Source organism: Miscanthus floridulus, chromosome 3, assembly GCF_019320115.1.
Source record: "Miscanthus floridulus cultivar M001 chromosome 3, ASM1932011v1, whole genome shotgun sequence".
Classification (NCBI taxonomy): domain Eukaryota; kingdom Viridiplantae; phylum Streptophyta; class Magnoliopsida; order Poales; family Poaceae; genus Miscanthus; species Miscanthus floridulus.
In genome coordinates, this window is record NC_089582.1 from 71771680 (window position 1) to 71789941 (window position 18262).

At 50.8% G+C, this 18262-nt stretch overlaps 1 protein-coding gene and 2 pseudogenes across 1 annotated transcript; all 3 read left to right on the plus strand.

Moving 5' to 3' along the window:
- Positions 1–3090: 3090 nt before the first annotated feature.
- LOC136543877 (E3 ubiquitin-protein ligase ATL9-like) lies at positions 3091–3462 on the plus strand. The gene has a single exon (XM_066536211.1). It carries the CDS (start codon positions 3091–3093, stop codon positions 3460–3462), a length of 372 nt encoding a protein of 123 aa, XP_066392308.1.
- A 294-nt stretch (positions 3463–3756) lies between these two features.
- LOC136541777 (RNA-directed DNA methylation 4-like) lies at positions 3757–13833 on the plus strand (annotated as a pseudogene).
- Positions 13834–14240: 407 nt separating this feature from the next.
- LOC136545939 (uncharacterized) lies at positions 14241–18036 on the plus strand (annotated as a pseudogene).
- Positions 18037–18262: the final 226 nt, after the last annotated feature.

Genomic DNA, 18262 nt, shown 5'->3' on the forward strand with positions numbered 1-18262 from the left:
GCTCTCGAAGCCCTCCTCGGCGTGGTCTATGTCATTGTCGGGAGAGACGTCGCCCGTGTTGTGCTTCTTCCACAGCACGCCCTTAGCCCTGAGCACCGACAACATCACGCGGGCCTTGCTTATGGACTCCGCATGCATGAGAAAGATACGACGGGGGCCACCGTGGGTCGCGAGCCTCTCCACATCGGAGAGGGAGAAGGCCTTAACGGGAGTTGGTGGGATGGGTGCTCCAACCGAGAGGAGACGAGCATGAGCGAAAGGGGAAAATGGTGGTGGAAGACTGGTTGTGGAGCAAACAAAGCAATCTGTTCCAAATATTGTAAATCAAGTTCAAGAGAGAAGGAATAAGGGGAAGGCAGAGGAGGGAGCTAATCAAGTGGAGAATGCATACCATGTGCTTGGGCTTGCTGGCGGCGGCGCTGATGGCCCCGCCCTCGCTGGCGGCTTCTCATGGGCATGAGGCACATCAGATCAAGCAGCCCCATGGCGATGATGCCTGACGACCTCTCTTGTGTCCTGCTCCTTCCCCCTTCCCAATTTGGTTCGGATATTCTCTTCCCCTCTTCTCGATTCTATTCGACTCCAATCCTGCGCGGGCTGCTCCCGCCCCGTGATTAATTTGGACTCGAGGGAGCAAGGGGGTGCCAGAAGGGTGAGGCGCACGTGTGAAACGTGGGGCCGCACTAGATGGCGAGGGTAATTGCAAATCTAGAAGCTGTTATTATAAAAATTTGAGATATGGCACCCCTGTCGACCTCTCAGAAGCCGATGGGCCTACGTGGCGCCGACGCCAGCCGGGCCATGGTAGCGGTGCCGATAGGGTACTTGTCGGCTTATGAAGGGCCGATAGGTCTAGTCGACCCACTCGCGTCAGATACCGTGCACACGAATCCTAAAGCACGTGTCAGAGCTAGAAGAGAAGAGAAGAGACGAAAAAAGATCATTATGCTTAGCAACAGACATTATATGGAGACAATTTGTAATGGGAAGTTAATTACTCAACAATTTATAAAGAGAGAAGCTTCCAGTGCGGTGCTAAAATAGAGGGTTACAACATTAAGGTGTGTGTTTTTAAGTTTTATCAAGCTAGTTATGATTCATAATTTGTGCAATTCTAGCATTCCTCATGGTATTTTACTTGTACTTAAGCCCTTACATCATCAGCATTTTTATGCCATACCTCTAGAAGGTTTGGCCCGGAATGCACCTCTAGGTCAGCACCCTGAGAATCGTCATCTCGTTGGAAGGGTGAGCCCTTTCTTTTAGCCCTTGAAGTAATCAATCCATCTGCAGTGCAACATGTGTGGTTAAATACACCGAGCGTCCATTTTTCTGCTTGCCAACTTTTGTTCAACGACCCTAACAATTGGTAAGACAAATTAACTTGTTTTACATTTTAGAGGGGATTTTCAGAGTTCAGCATGCTTCTTTTCTTATTCTTTTGCAAACAAAGCAATCTGTTCCAAATATTGTAAATCAAGTTCAAGAGAGAAGGAACAAGGGGAGGCAGGGGAGGGAGCTAATCAAGTGGAGAATGCATACCACGGGCTTGAGCTTGGGCTTGCTAGCGTTGGCGCTGATGGCCCCACCCCCGCTGGCGGCGTCTCATGGGCATGAGGCGCATTAGATCAAGAAGTCCTATGGCGGATGATGCCCGCCGGCCCTCTTGTGTCCTGCTCTTCTCCCCCTTCCCTATTTGGTTTGGATATTCTCTTCCCTTCTTCTCGACGCTATTTGACTCCAATCCTGCGCGGGCTGCCCCCGCCCCAAGATTGATTCGGACTCGAGGGAGCAGCGGGCGCCGGAAGGGCCGATAGGTCTTGTCGGCCTACTCCCATCAGATACCGTGCACATGAATCCTAAAGCACGGGTCAGAGTGGAAGAGAAGAGAAGAGAAGAGAGAAACAAAGATTATTATGCTTAGCAGCAGACATTATATGGAGACAATTTGTAATGGGAAGTTAATTACGCAACAATTCATAAAGAGAGAAGCTTCCAGTGCATCAGTGCTAAAATAGAGGGTTACAACATTAAGGTGTGTGTTTTTAAGTTTATCAAGCTAGTTGTGCTTCATAATTTGTGCAATTTAAGCGGTACTCGTGGTATTTTACTTGTACATAAGCCCTTCCAATCACCAGCATTTTTACACCCTATCGGTCGCTCAGCCGCTGACAGGCCTACATGGCGCCGACGTGGCAGCTGATGCCCGCGCGCCATGGCAGCGGTTGCGATAGGGTATTTGTCGGCTTCTGGAGAGCCGATAGACCTAGTAGGCCAGGACATTTACATATTTACCATTATAACGGATGCTCACTCTCCAGATCTCATCCTACCGGAATCCCATATTGTTTTAGCATCGTCATTCGCAAATCTATACATATTTACCACTTTTGAGGACGTGGCTAGCCAGCGCAGCCGTCCTCATCGGATCCGAGCGAGTGAGGCGGGTAAAATGACCTCGCCTGCCCCTGGCCTCCTTTGCTTAGCTATCCGGACCAGCCCATTTGCCCCCATCGCGCTCTTCGGTGGCCACAGACCGGACGACGACGACAGACGCGACAGCGACAAGGAGCGGAGGTACAGGTCGAGGCCGTCCTCCTGGCTCGCGGGGATCGTGTCGCGCGCCCGCCGGAGGAGGAAGGAGGACATAGAGACCGCTCTGCCGCCGCCGTCATCCTCGCCGCGGCGCTCGTGCCGCAGGGTCAGCGACCGGGGGCTCTCGCCGGTGAGGTACAGGTACGCCGACGGGGACGGCGAGGAGAGCACCTCCCCGGCGGAGTCGCCGTGGCTGCCTTCGCCGTCGTCGATGCGGAAAACCCAGTGCCCGCGGCCGCCGGGGGATCGTGTTCGAGCTGCGGTGGAGGCCGCGGCCGTCGTCGTCCTCGACCGCACGTGGACGCCGTCGAGTTCGACATCGACTCCGTGGACGCGCTCCGCCTCCACCGCCGCCACCCCAGCATCGCCGGTCTGCAGGCGCCGCCTCCCCAGCAGCCCCAGCCTCAGGGCTGCTGCACGCTGCAGCATCTGTTCCAGTTGCACAGCAAGCAGGTGGCCGACGAGGACGCCGTCGCCTCCGCCGTCCCCATCCCCATGGTGGCCAGCGCGACGGAGCTAGTCGATGTCGGCGGCGTCGAGCGCCATCTTCTCGTCGGCGAAGCGGCGGAACTGGCAGAGCTCCATCTGGACCTCGGCCTTCTCCCGCTGCTCGATCACCACGCCGCCGCTGCCGGCGGCAGAGGAGGCCCAGTCGTCCATCCGGATCGCCGCGCGCGCGGCGCCGGGCTCGACAGGGAGGTCGTGGAGTCGTTCCCCACCGCGGTGTACGGCGACGTGCGCGTGGCGGCCAAGTCGGGCCCGTCGCTCGAATGCGCCGTGTGCCTCGCCGCGTTCGAGGACCGCAACGAGCTCCGGGTGCTCTCGGCCTGCTGCCACGTCTTCCACCCGGACTGCATCGACCCCTAGCTCGCCGGCGCCGTCACGTGCCCGCCGTCACGTGCCCGCTCTGCTGCGCCGACCTCACCGTCACCGCGCCTTACCTCCTCACGCCGCCGCCTCCTCCGAGGGCTGCGACCTGACGGCGGCGCGGCAGGGGGTAGGCGAGGCATTTTACCCTGCCTCCCTTAGCTTGGATACGACGTGGACGGCTGCGCTGGCTAGCCACGTCTTCAAAAGTGATAAATATGTACGGATTCGAGAAAGACGATGCTAAAATAATATAGGATTGCGGTAGGATGAGATCTAGTGAGCATCGGTTGTAATGGTAAAATACCTAGATGTCCCCGTCACAAACCCTGCACTCGAATCCTAAAGCACGGGTCAGAGTGAGAAGAGAAGAGGTGAAAAAAGAGCAGAAGCACGGACGCCGCGCCCCTACCCTACCCAACCGCCGGCCATGGCGTCTGCGGCCGCCGGCGAGGCGTCCACCTCGGAGCCCGCGGCGAGGGAGAAGAAGCCCATCATCGTCCGGGTCAAGCGCAAGCCTTCGCAGACCCGCGCCGGACGCCTTCTGTGAGCTCCCTTCCTTTTCCTGTCCTTTCGCAATGGCCCGCCCACCACTTTTTCCCCTTAAATTTTCCACTCAATGAAGTACAAGGAGTGTTTTGAAATCCTTTTTCCTGCTCTATTATCAGGGCTAGAGATTAATGAGAGGCCGGCGAAGAAGGCGATGCTCGATTTCTCCCGCCTCTCCATCTCCGAACCAACCTCCTCCTCGTCCTCCTCTGCCAGTGCCAAAGGTACACGAGCCGAAAAAAAGGATGTAACCTGTCACTTGAGGATGGTTCGTTCCGTACATTGTCAGTAACTTTGCTCTTGCGAAATTACCCCGGAAACAATGCAAGGTTGTCATGTCTGCTGGATGTCATGATACTTGCCCATACGCATTTGTCACCACACCTCGCATTGATACTATGCCTGATAGCTGATATGATACCAAATTCAGCTCATTGGGACTAACAATTATAGACCACAATTTAAAAAAAAAAACACATTGTAGCAACCTTCACCTGCAGATTGATTTACTTGCTCCCCTTGCCCACAGCTTCAGAGGAACCACGAGTTAAGAAGCTTCTTGTCCAACACATCGAGACCGTACACCATTCTGAAGCTGTTGAAGATGTTCTACAATCTCTTCTGGTAATATAGCCTTCCTTGTTGTTTGTCGGTTTCTTATTTATTTCTTGTTATAAGCTGGATTGGCATCCAGATTCGGCATTTGGCATAGCTGTTTCTTAGTCTGTGGTTAAATTTCAGTTGAACGTTTCATTTTTCCTATGTGACAACGATAGTACTGTGTCATTGGACTTCTTCATTAATTTTCCTCTTTGTGTATTATATATAAAACACAAGTAATCTTTGATGCATTTCTGGAGTTCAAATACTGCAACTGAACAGCTTCTTTGAAATAGAAAAGAATGTTGCCATTTGTACCATCAGTATTCATCATCGTTTTAATGGAAAACAGGAGTTTGTTTTGTTATGCACTCAAACATCATTACGCAATGGATAGGCATTACTTGTTCTATATATTGGATGCATGAGATGATAGGACTTATTTGTAAACAAATCCATTTGTTTCTGCAGCTTGCTGACTCAAATGCCAAGGAGGTAAAGAGCAAGACAAAGGAGTGGAATGATAGAATCAAGCAAGACAAAGTAAGCGAAACTGGCAGTGTCTACTGCATTATTTTTTGTGTTCACTGATTCCCATGAGGATTATGTAATAATTGAACCTTTTTTTCTCCTGGAACATTGTTGGCACTACATTTACTGTTAGGAAAGTAGTGTTTTTCATATTTATAGCTGTTCAAATGAATTTAATTGGTTAAATACTAAAGTGTGCCCTCTTTGTGCGGACAGAAACCAGAGCAGCTACTATCAGCAGCCAGACAGAGGCATGAGGTACACATCATATTATTCTGAGTTTCTGACTGCAACCAATTCCTTCTTCTCAAGTTTCTGCAAGTACTAAAGGGGCAATGAATTTGATAGTTGGTGCATATCACGAAATGGCTGTAACCCAATCATAGAATTAACTATAGGAGGAAAAACTAAGGGTTCGTGTAATTTGCTATGCGGATTTTAAGTACATCATTCATTCAATACCATTTTTAACTAGCGAAACATTTTTCTATTCTATTTAGTCAGGGTTTAGTTAAGTTTTATATTATGTGTACTTTGTTTCTTCCACGTAGTCTAGTATTAAGTTTGTTTCCCATACTCTGATTGGTACATAATTTATTGACTAGTTCAGGAGTGCTCCCATAATGATTTAGTATGGGTTTTTTAAGTGCTTACATCATTGCTACTTCTTCAGTCTTGTTTGAATTTTGTATGTCACACCTCCCCTGCGAGTATATGTGAATTGGTTTTAGCTCCACACCACAGATTTATCCATGTTGGGCCTGATTGCAACATAATCTTGTGGGAACAACCAGGTTCACCAATCTATGCTAACAGTGTTGCATCCGAATTCCCAAATAAGGTTATTGGTTGGGAATTAGTCTCTGGGAACATTCCCTTGCCACAAGCACATGGAAAGCTAGATATGCAGATTTAGCTAGTAAAAGGATTACATGCTAAATTAACTATTGCATGCTCTACATTATCAAATCTGGACCTGGGTACACTTGTGTTGTGTATATTGATGGCTGGCACTTGGCACTTGGCACTGGACACTATTTGTGTTAATGTTTTAAATAATGTGGCGGTCAGGTTCTTTAGGAGCAACGTATTTGATTGTTGCAAGTGAGCAGGTTTGGTCCATTACAGAATATGGCTAGTTTTAAGGAGTTGCTATAGCATGTGTCTTGCAGTGTTAGATTATGTATTAGGATTTCATGAGGGAACTGCTACCTTAGTCTGAGACTAGAAAACTGTGATACTATTTTATTTTAAAATCTTTTGTAAATTACATAATGTTCTTTTTCATTCACTCTTATTCATGGTTTTGAAGGGCGGGCCTGGTGCAAGCGGTAGAGTCTTACCGCCTGTGACCGGAAGGTCTCGGGTTTGAGTTGCGGTCTCCTCGCATTGCACAGGCGAGGGTAAGGCTTGCCACTAACACCCTTCCCCAGACCCCGCACAGAGCGGGAGCTTTCTGCACTGGGTACGCCCCCTTTTTTTTTTTTCTTATTCATGGTTTTGTTCATTGACCATGTATAGGATATGGGAAGAAATGCTCGCTTTGCACAAATATGGAAGAGTCAAAAAGGAGAAAAGAACGATGATGATGACTCATTGAGAGAAATATGCCATCTTTATGATGCTGTCCAAGTAGACCCCGTGTAAGACATAATCTGCTGTCAACCCTCCTAATCTCTCCTGCAGTGGATTAAGGAGTGGCCGGTGGTCAGCAATGGCTTGTCCATGTCCTTGCCACTGTTGTAGTATGGCAATAGGCCATAGTTGGTAGAAGTACATCAGCAAGTAGTGGGCTGATCTAAGCATGTACTAGGAGTAGTTGGGGCTGTACTCAGCCACACCTCATGTACCATATAGTTGGTATGAGGCTTGTATAAATGTGTATGCATTTCAATAGAAAAAAGGCAGTTCATTTTGCCAACTTCAGGCTTCAGCAGCTTCTCAGCCAACGCTGGAAGCAGAGAGGGGAAGTGGGGAGGCAGAGAGCTCAAGGCTCTTCTTCTACCTTGGGTCAGGGTGAGAGGGAGAGAGGAGAGCAGGTTGCTCACCTGGTTCTTGATTGTAGGGGCCAACAAGTGGTATCGGAGCCGTACACCGTCGCTGCGCTTAACCGCCGGCGATGGGGGGTGAAGATGCCTCAGTCAGCAAGGGTGCTGAGATGGCTGGGGGGAAGGAGCCGAGGGAGGAGCTCCCAATTCCTCAGCCCAGGGTGGAGGTGCGCGCGCTGCGGGAGACGACATGGCCGCAGCTCACTCACACCAACTATGGCGAGTGGGCTGTGCTCATGAAGTGGAAGCTCCGGGCACGCCTGGTACTGGGAGGCTGTGGAGACCGGCAAGGCGGACGAGGAAGCGGAGGTGGGCGCCATGGAGGCGCTGCTTTCATCCACGCCGTCGGAATACCACCAGGCGATCGGGGAGAAGGGGTTGGCGAAGGCGGCCTGGGAGATGCTCGCCTCTTTCCGCGTCGGCTCGGATCGGGCCAAGAAGGGGAAGATTCAGCAGCTGCGCCTGTGAGTTCGACGACCTCAAGTTCGACCCAGCGAAGGCGTGGAGGATTTCGCGCTCCGTCTTCAGTCCGTGGTGAGCCAATTGGCCACGTTTCGGCAAGACGATGGAGGAAGAAGAAGTCGTCTCCAAGCTTCTAAGGGTCGTGCCGGCCAAGTACTCTCAGCTGGCACTCTCCATCGAGACCCTGCTGGACCTCGACAACATCTCGCTGGAGAACGTCACCGGGCGGCTGCGTGCGGTCGAGGAACGCACGATCGCGCCGCTGGAGAAGGAGAAGGACGGCGGCAAGCTGTTGTTGACGGAGGAGTGGACCGCGCGCATGAAGGAAAGGCGGCGGACCGGGTTGCGGGAAGGTGGGGCACTGGGCGCGGGAGTGCCCGGAGAAGGAGGAGGCGCACCTGGCTCGGGAGGACAGCGACGACGAGCACGCGCTGCTGATGGGCGAGTACTGTGCGCTGTAGGACGACGAAGCAGAGGTGGCGGAGGCGGAGCAGGGGTCTTGCGCCGCTGGTCGTCGACCTTGACGAGTCACGCGCGCAGGCCCACTTGGGCGCGGTCGGCGACGAGCTGGAGCACCGGTGGTACCTTGACTCCGGGGCAAGCAACCACATGACGGGGTGCAGAGCCGCCTTCTCCACCCTCGACGAGAAGAAGACCGAGACGCACCATCCGCGGCCAAGGCACCGTCGTCTTCCGGTGCCGGAACGGCGAGCACCGCGCGCTGACAGATGTCTACTACATTCCCCAGTTGCGCTCAAGCATCATCAGCTTGGGGCAGCTGGACGAGCGCGGCAGTGAGGTCGTGATCCGCGGTGGCGAGCTCAGGATCAGGGACAGGGAGCGGCGACTTCTAGCGAAGGTATCGCATTCCCATAATCGGCTCTATCTGTTGGACTTGAAGGTGGAGCAGCCGGTGTGCCTGGCGGCGCAGAGCACGGAGGAGCCGTGGCTCTGGCACGGACGGTTCAGGGCACCTGAGCTTCGACGCTCTGGCCCGGCTGGAGAAGATGGTGACCGGTCTGCCATGCATCAAGCACACTGGCGAGCTGTGCGACAGCTGCTGGCCGGGAAGCAGAGGAGGACTGCCATTCCCCAAGGCGGCGCGGTACCGTGCGGCGAATCCGCTCGAGCTGGTCCATGGGGATCTTTGCGGGCCGATCACGCCGGCGACTCACGGCGGCCGGAAGTACTTCCTCTTGCTCGTAGATGACTGCAGCCGATTCATGTGGCTGCAGCTCCTGACGAGCAAGGGCGAGGCAGGCGGAGGCAGTCAAGCACGTGAAGGCGCGCGCGGAGGCAGAGTTCGGGAAGAAGCTGAAGGTGTTTCGGACTGACCGTGGCGGCGAGTTCACGGCGGTGGAATTCGCCACCTACTGCGCGGACGAGGGAGTCGGACGCCATCTCACGGCGCCATACTCGCCGCAGCAGAACGGGGTGGTGGAGCGGCGCAACCAAACCATCGTCGGCATGGCGCGCTCCATGATGAAGGCGAAGGGGCTAACGTCGGAATTCTGGGGCGAGGCGGTGAGCACGGCGGTGTTCATCCTCAACCGCGCGCCCACCATGGCTCTGAAGGGGAAGACGCCGTTCGAGGCATGGCATGGGCGCAAGCCTAATGTCACGTTCCTGCGCACGTTCGGCTACATCGGCCATGTCAAGGCCACCAAGCGGGCCTCGGCAAGCTGGAGGATAGGAGCACCAAGATGGTGTTCCTCGGCTACGAGGAGGGGTCCAAGGCCTATTGGCTATACGGACCCGGTCGGCGAGAAGGTGGTGGTGTCCCGAGACGTCGTCTTCGACGAGGCGGCGGCATGGAAGTGGGACAGGCCTGGAGAAGGGGAAGAACAAGGCGCCGACGGCATCAGCGACATCTTCACCGTGGAACACTTAGTGATCCACGGCTAGCGGAGAAGCGGGAGCGAAGATGGAAGGAGGAGAAGCGGGGACGCATGAGCCTGCGGCTGCGGAGGCGGAGGAGCCGCCGAGTCCAGCCGCCGCGGGCTCACCACCTCAGCAGTCCCCTGTTCCGCACTCCCCTGTTTCGCCAGAACAGGGGACACCCGCGGCGGCCGAAGTGGAGTACGCATCGCCGCCATCAGACTTCACCGAGCTCGTGGATGCATACAACGATGGTGAGGATCTCCGATTCCAGGCGGGTGGACAACGCCATCGGGGAAGCGGACGTGTCGGGGATGGCAGCGCGACTGCTCGACGACGACCCTGAGCTGCTGCTGATGAGCGCGGAGGAGCCCGCGACATTTGCAGTGGCGGAGCGCGACGCGAGCTGGAGGAGGGCGATGCTGGAGGAGATGCGCTCGATCGAGGAGAACCAGACCTGGGAGCTGGTCGATCCGCCGGCGGGATGCCAGGCCGATTGGCTTGAAGTGGGTCTTCAAGGTCAAGCGGAACGAGCACGGGGCTGTGGTGAAGCACAAGGCGCGGCTCATCGCCCGTGGGTTCGTGCAGCGTGAAGGGATTGACTTCGAGGAGGTGTTCGCCCCGGTCGTGCGCATGGAGTCCGTGAGGTTGCTGCTGGCGCTGGCGGCGGCCAAGGACTGGCGGGTTCATCACCTCGACGTCAAGTCGGCGTTCCTGAACGGCGACCTGGAGGAGACTGTCTTCGTCAAGCAGGCTCCAGGCTTCACGGTGAAGGGAGCAGAGCACAAGGTGCTCCGGCTCCAGAAGGCACTCTACGGGCTGCGTTAGGCTCCAAGAGCGTGGAACGCCAAGCTCGACGCCACCATGGCGGAGCTTGGGTTCGCACGCTGCGCCACGGAGCACGCCCTGTACACGCGACGACGGGGGAAGGAAGAGCTCATCGTCGGCGTGTACGTCGATGACTTGATTGTCACGGGGGCGCGGGCGCGGGACATCGACGTGTTCAAGGAGGAAATGGCGGCCCGGTTCAAGATGAGTGACCTGGGCGCGCTCTCCTACTACCTCGGCATTGAGGTGAAGCAGGGGAAGGAGGCAGTGACGCTGGGGCAGCGCGCCTACGCGCTGAAGCTGCTTGAGCGGGGCGGAATGGCGGACTGCAAGCCGATGGCGACACCAATGGAGGAGCGGATCAAGCTGTCCAAGGACAGCACGGCGGCGAAGGTGGACGCGACGCTCTACCGGAGCATCGTCGGCGGGTTGAGGTGGCTCACGCATACTCGGCCGGACATCGCGTTCGCGGTTGGGTATGTGAGCCGCTTCATGGAGGATCCGCGGGAGGACCATTGGACGGCGGTGAAGCGGCTGCTTGCGCTACATCAAGGGCTCCATCGATCAGGGGCTTGTCTTCCCCAAGAACGGCGGGCTGCAGCTGACGGCGTTCAGCGAGGCGCAGCCCAAATCCAAAGATGGTGAGCCAGGGCTCACGGCCTTCAGTGATGCAGACATGGCCGGCGACGTTGATGGGCGGCGGAGCACCTCTGGTGTGCTCGTCTTCCTCGGTTCAGCGCCAATCGCCTGGCAGTCGCTGAAGCAGAAGATGGTGGCGCTGTCGACCTGCGAAGCGGAATACGTCGCAGCGGCCACTGCAGCGTGCCAAGTTGTGTGGCTGCGCCGGCTGCTGGGTGAGCTCACCTGGCGTTGAGGCTCGCCCACCAGCGCTGATGGTGGACAACAAACCAGCCATCGCGCTGGCGAAGAACCCCGTCCTCCACGACAGGAGCAAGCACATCGACGTGAAGTTCCATTTCCTCAGGGATTGCGTCGATGGAGGACAGCTTGTCATCTAGTTCGTCGAGACCGGCCGGCAGCTCGCTGACATCCTCACCAAGTCGCTTGGACGCCTTAGGTTCATGGAGCTGAGGGGCATGATCGGCATGGTGGAAATCAAGGGTGGACAGCAGGATTAGGGGAAGAATTGTAAGACATAATCTGCTATCAACCCTCCTAATCTCTCCTGCAGTGGATTAAGGAGTGGCCGGTGGTCAGCGAATGGCTTGTCCATGTCCTTGCCACTGTTGTAGTACTGGCAATAGGCCATAGTTGGTAGAAGTACATCAGCAAGTAGTGGGCTGATCTAAGCATGTACTAGGAGTAGTTGAGGCTGTACTCAGCCATACCTCATGTACCATATAGTTGGTATGAGGCTTGTATAAATGTGTATGCATTTCAATAGAAAAAAGGCAGTTCATTTTGCCAACTTCAGGCTTCAGCAGCTTCTCAGCCAACGCTGGAAGCAGAGAGGGGAAGTGGGGAGGCAGAGAGCTCAAGGCTCTTCTTCTACCTTGAGTCAGGGTGAGAGGGAGAGAGAAGGAGAGCAGGTTGCTCACCTGGTTCTTGATTGTAGGGGCCAACACCCCGATGATGAGAAGTATCCAAAAGAACCACGGCAAGTCTTGATTTCTGACAACTTATCAGGTCATTTGGAATGTAGAGTTGCATTGTTGCATGTTTCCTTACAATATATTCCCTGCAGGATTACCTCTTTTGAAGAGGGTGCTGTTCTATGCAACTTTCTTCCACTTCTACGCGAGTACTTGCCATCAACTGCAGAGGAAATTGAGGCGGATATAATTTCATTGGCACAATCAGAAGGTATTGAAGCTTCTTGCCTGCTTCTTGCCTTGAGATGCTCTCAACAGTATTGGGAAGGTTCTTGGTGCTTTCTTTATTAACTCTAACAGAAAGTGATTTCAAACTCTAGTAGTAGTATTAACACCCAAGTAGTAAAGTTTAGATCCGCCACTAGTTTGACAAGTCTAAATTTGCTGTTTGGCAGATTCTGAAGTTTATGATATCTATACTGTCAAGGAGGTGGATGATACAAACATGGAGGCCACGTCAGCAGCTTCATATCCAAGGTGAATAACTAAATAGAAATCACATGTGTTTTATTCAATTCAGCTCATGTGAGAGTGTCTTCTTAATGAGTGGTCTTGTTACATAAGGTTACAAGTGGATGATGGAGAAGATGAATGCTACAAAGATTGTCCGTATGACACAGATGATTCAAATGGTAATCATACCATCATTATGTTTCTCTAACTACTCAGTGAGATCTATAGCTACTTGGATTAGCTGAAGCTCTTTTCAACAACAACAACAACAATAAAGCCTTTAAGTCCCAAACAAGTTGGGGTAGGCTAGAGTTGAAACCCATCAGAAGCAATCAAGGTTCAGGCACGTGAATAACTGTTTTCCAAGCACTCCTATCTAAGGCTAAGTCTTTGGGTATATTCCATCCTTTCAAGTCTCCTTTTATTGCCTCTACCCAAGTCAACTTCGGTTTTCCTCTGCCTCTCTTCACGTTACTATCCTGACTTAGGATTCCGCTACGCACCGGTGCATCTAGAGGTCTCCGTTGCACATGTCTAAACCATCTCAACCGGTGTTGGACAAGCTTTTCTTCAATTGGCGCTACCCCTAATCTCTCATGTATATCATCGTTACGAACTCGATCCCTTCTTGTATGACCGCAAATCCAACGCAACATACGCATTTCCGCGACACTTAGCTGTTGAACATGTCGTCTTTTCGTAGGTCAACATTCTGCACCATACAACATAGCAGGTCTAATCGTCGTCCTATAAAACTTGCCTTTTAGCTTCTGTGGACTTTTGTCACATAGGACACCAGACGCTTGTCGCCACTTTATCCACTCTGCTTTGATTCTATGGCTAACATCTTCATCAATATCCCCGTCCCTCTGTAGCATTGATCCTAAATATCAAAAGGTATCCTTCCTAGGCACTACTTGACCTTCTAAACTAACATCTTCCTCCTCCCGAGTAGCTGAAGCTCTTTTCATATTGAATATATGCAGCCGAAGACAATCCGCTTTTCGATTATCCTGATGAATTTTCCGAGGACGAGGATGATGGTAGCAACGACGAGGATCCTTTTGGAGACGAAGAAGGTTCTGACACCGACTACGAGAAGGAAGAAGTAGAGGTGGAAGAGGATGAGTAATGTTGAATGGAAGTTGTGATGAAATGTGCGGTTGTAGATGTAGGAGCTGTGAGCTCTGTAAGTAATGTTTGACGATCAGATAGGTTTAGAGCTGGCCTGATGAATGTTTGTGTTGCTCATGCTGACTAAGAAGTGGGTTTGTCTCGACGTTGTGTACCAGTTATATTGCACAGCATGTGCATTACCTGGAGGAAGAATTGAAAAAATATTTGGAAATGGCAGCTAGACACAAGCAAATCTTATGTGTTGTTGCTTTTGTTATATATGTACGTATATGGAGAGAAAATAATGTTTTCGTATCTGCAGCTGGCAGATTCTTGTAGGGGTGTTTTTACCTAAAAATATCGATTTACATAAATTTATTTCGAAAGGGTTATCTTTTTTTATTTCGAAAGGACTACTTACATCCCTGGCGTAGGCCTGAGAAGCCGACAAGTTCCTTTATGATTTTTGTATAACGACTTCTAAATTTACAATTATTAATTAAAAAAAGGTATTATTTTAAAAAATCCCCTTCCTGCCTCCGATGAAGAAGAGGGTTTACCGGGCCGGGTGCAGCAAGCGAGTTTAGTCACGGCACAAGGCCCATCAACTACTGGGCCAGCCGGCCCACTTCCCACCAGCATTCGGGCCCTAGTGATCGACTCCGGCGAAGGAAGAACAGTCAGAACAAGGAACGGAAAAATCAACAGAAACGGGTAAGAAAAACGGAAAAAATAGAGTGGCTCGGTCGGCGGCGGGTTCAGACTCTGCGACGCGGCCGCGGGAAGGAGAGGACTTGCCTCTACGCAATCCCGCTATCCTGGCGACGTCCACGACTCCGATTCTCCGGTAAATTGATATCATCTCTTGTTCTTATCGCTGTCCCCTTCACGTTCTGGTCGAGATTGTTCGATCCCATCTCCTGATGTGATTCGGTTCCACGATTGCCATCTCGCGTCAGTTGTTCGGCTGCTTCGGTTCGGGCAAGAATTCGCACCTTCCTTTATCCAGAGAAACCTATTAATCTTAGGCTTGGGCTTGGCAGTACGGGCTTATCCCTGGAGAGAGAGTTGGCTATTTGCAATGGCAAATGACCAATTATTTCATCCCTGGAGGGTTTTTTTTTTTCTGTATATCTTGTAGCAAGAAAGAAAAAAGAAATTAGCTTCTGATGTCATGTAAGTCATCTGCTGGAAATGTCTATCCCTTTGGAGATTCGAGTCTGGAGATGCTTTGATGCCTATCCTTCTTGATGATAAGAGTAACCACCTTTTTGTTGCTTGTGCAGTTGTGCTTCCTTTGCTCTAAAAGGACCTCATGTCTCATGACTTGCTCTTCAGTTGTCTCTCTTTCTCAGTTCTATATACCATATCCAGATAGCCTTGCCTTCTAGCCTTATTTTCCTGCTACTTTACTTGTGGGGATTCATTACTATATTGTCCTGTTACTTTACTTAAGGGATTCATTCCTAGTTCATTGCACATTGGTTATCCTGACAAATGGGAGCGTTGCTAGCAGACTCTCTTCTCTGGATAACCACACCAATCATGAGGGAATCGCCTCCAACACAGGGGGAGCCATCTACATCTTCTGCGGTGTGTGCACTTTCTGAATTTTACCTTTTTTTTTATCCTTTGCACTGAATTGTGATAACTTTGTTTGACTTGCATTAATTTGTATTTACTATATATCATAGTCATTTTCATGTCATGTTATGACGAACCAATCAACCATGACCCTCTTTTCTCGAGTATACTCGACTATTGCATCACGTAGACATTAGTACATGGACTATGTCTACTAGTTGTCCTTGGCACCGCTGTCCTATGAATACCAAATTTTGGAAGTTGAATTTTTGAAGGCTTTGTTGGTATGATTGTTACAATACCGCGCACCACTTATATTAGTGATTTCTTTGATGCTTGAAACATGTACATAATCAGGTAACAAGAACAGCGTAACTAAATCTCATTGAATGATTTTGTATGTAAAGGTATAATATAGGCAAAAAAATTGTAGCTGTACTTTATAGTCTCTTTGGCTAATCTATTTATTATCTTTAACTGTTGTTTGATTAAACCAGGTTGATGATAGTAACTCAGCTGACAGGGTTGAAGATTCACAACTATTCCGCTCCGTGCCAACTTTAAACCAAGCTGCATCTTATCTTGCTCAGACAGCTTCATTCCTCACCCAGTGCCTCCCTGTACCTGGTTATGTGGGTTAGTTCGTTTAATTACTCTGGGAAAATAATTCCCTCATCTCAATTGTGTAAGAGATGTCAACTCTTATGATAATTCCATTTTAACTGCTAGGTCATGTTTACCATCTTAATGCAGGCCTATCTGAGGAGGACCAAGAATTATTAACACTGCCACCTTGCATCAGCCTCAGGCAGGCTTTCTGTTCAGACTTCTTCAGTAGAGCCTGCTGGCACCAATTCATCCCTTGGTCAGGCAGATAGTGGTGGAAGCCCCTCTCAAGAAAACACAGGACAAATGGTGCCTTCACAAGTTTTTCAGAATGGAGCTTCACTGTTCCAAGGGTACAAGATTGCTCTGGCATCTTTATGTTTTTATCCTATCATGCAAATCCTACTAGAATTGGACACAGTGTCTCTCAGTGCAGCACCTTTCTTAAAATTTGATACACAGTGGGTCTATCTTTCCCCTACTAAAAAGTAAAACTGTATGTTGTGAGTTGAAATTGTATGCCATTCTGATGCAATTATATTTTTTTTATATCAAATTTGGATGCTAAATCAAACTATAGTGGATATCATAGCATCCCCTAAGATGTCCCTGATATCTTGTGCAGCCTTGTTGAGCGTGCTCGGAAAACAGTCCGTGGTTCAGCAGATGATATTGGCTGGCTCCAGCGGGATCAAAGCTTACCTACAACTGAGGATGGGACAGCCAGATTCTTGGAGATTTTGGACTCTGTAAGGTCAGCTGAAGTACCAAACTCGAACTTGATGCTGATGATATCTAAACATGCTTTTAGTGATAGATTTAATATGAGCTCTATCTCATATGGACCATTTCATTTCTCTTCAGAAAAAATGAGCACAAGCTACCTGATTCAGTGGTTTACTTGCTGGTTCCAGGTTAGTCAGCTACCTCTCCTATTATGAGCTCTCAGTTTCCAACTTTTTATGATAACATTATATTTCTGGCTGTTTATAGGTCTGTTTAGTAACCATGGACCGCTTTACTTTGTCAAGACAAAGGCATATTTCTCCAAGATGGGTTTAGCTTGCCATATTGCCAAAATTCATAGTGAGGTAATTAACGTGAACTTTGCTCCTAATACTTAATTTCACAAAGCAGTACATTAAAAAAACACACTTTGCAGTCTTCAGTGAGTAAAAATGCACGAGAGATAAAGGAATACATAGAAGAAATATACTGGGGATCAAGGAAACGTGTGCTACTTCTTGGTCACAGCAAGGGCGGTGTTGATGCGGCTGCAGCCCTCTCCCTCTACTGGCCACAACTCAAAGACAAAGTCGCAGGTTTAGCATTAGCCCAAAGTCCATATGGAGGAAGCCCGGTTGCTTCAGATATCCTACGGGAGGGGCAGCTTGGTGACTACGTCAGGCTGCGTAAGATCATGGAGATCTTAGTATCCAAGGTTCTTAAGGTATTTGCCTTGATCATTCCAGCCACTGATAACCAGCTTGCCTATTGAATGACAGCGTTCTTGACTCTATTTGTTGCCTTGTCTTCAGGGTGATCTGCAGGCTCTAGAAGATCTGACTTACGAAAGGCGGAAAGAATTCCTGCGACAGCACCCGTTGCCTCAGGATGTTCCAATCGTTTCATTCCACACAGAGGCAAGCATCACTCCCAGTGTGCTCACAGCGCTCTCTCACGTTGCACACCTGGAGCTCCCGATTGCTGCCGACGGCAATTCCACCAGGATCCCAGTTGTAATGCCGCTTTCAGCCGCGATGGCAGCATGCTCGCAACTGCTGGTGGCAAGGTATGGCGAGAAGAGCGACGGTCTCGTGACGCGGAAGGACGCCGAGGTTCCTGGGTCAGTGGCAGTCCGGCCGGAGCGGAAGCTAGACCACGCGTGGATGGTGTATTGGTCGCTGAAAGAAGAGCCCGGGGATCAGGCGGACACGTCGCAGGTATGCGAAGCCCTGCTGACTCTGCTTGTCGAGGTTGCACAGAAGAGAAGGCATGAGATGGCCATGAAAGACGAGTGAAAGTAGCTGTTGGTAGTTTCTGAGTGCTGGCCGGAGATAGTGAGACGAGATGCGTGTCCTCCCTGTAATCGTAGACCTGGTTGCTGCCGGCTGTACAGAGTTGTTCTGCTCAAAGTGTTTTGGGACGTGTATTTGTCTGGTTGACAGAAGTTTGTGAATAATGATCTCTTGCATATATCATGTGAAGTTCTGAGTTGTTCCTGGAATGTGGCAGGATGTTTCCTTGGGTCAGATTGTAGGTCTTTCTGAGCTTATTCTTTGAATAATATAGGTCAGATTGTTATATATCATACTGCAATAGCATGCAAAACTTTTGAACGGGAACAGTACAGGTACAGATAAATTTGTTCAGAAAGTATATTGCACGTATTGCTGAAAGTTCCCGTCCAGAGAGAGCGTGTATGGACGTATGGTGCTGCGCCTTTGTCTGAGATCTGGGCTCAGGTTGATCGATTTTGAGAGGGGATGAATCCGAATCCCTGATGTTTGTCTTCTGTTTGTTATTAATGAC

Coding starts and splice junctions, on each gene's coding strand:
- LOC136543877 (XM_066536211.1), top strand. CDS start 3,091: ATGGTGGCCAGCGCGACGGAGCTAGTCGATGTCGGCGGCGTCGAGCGC.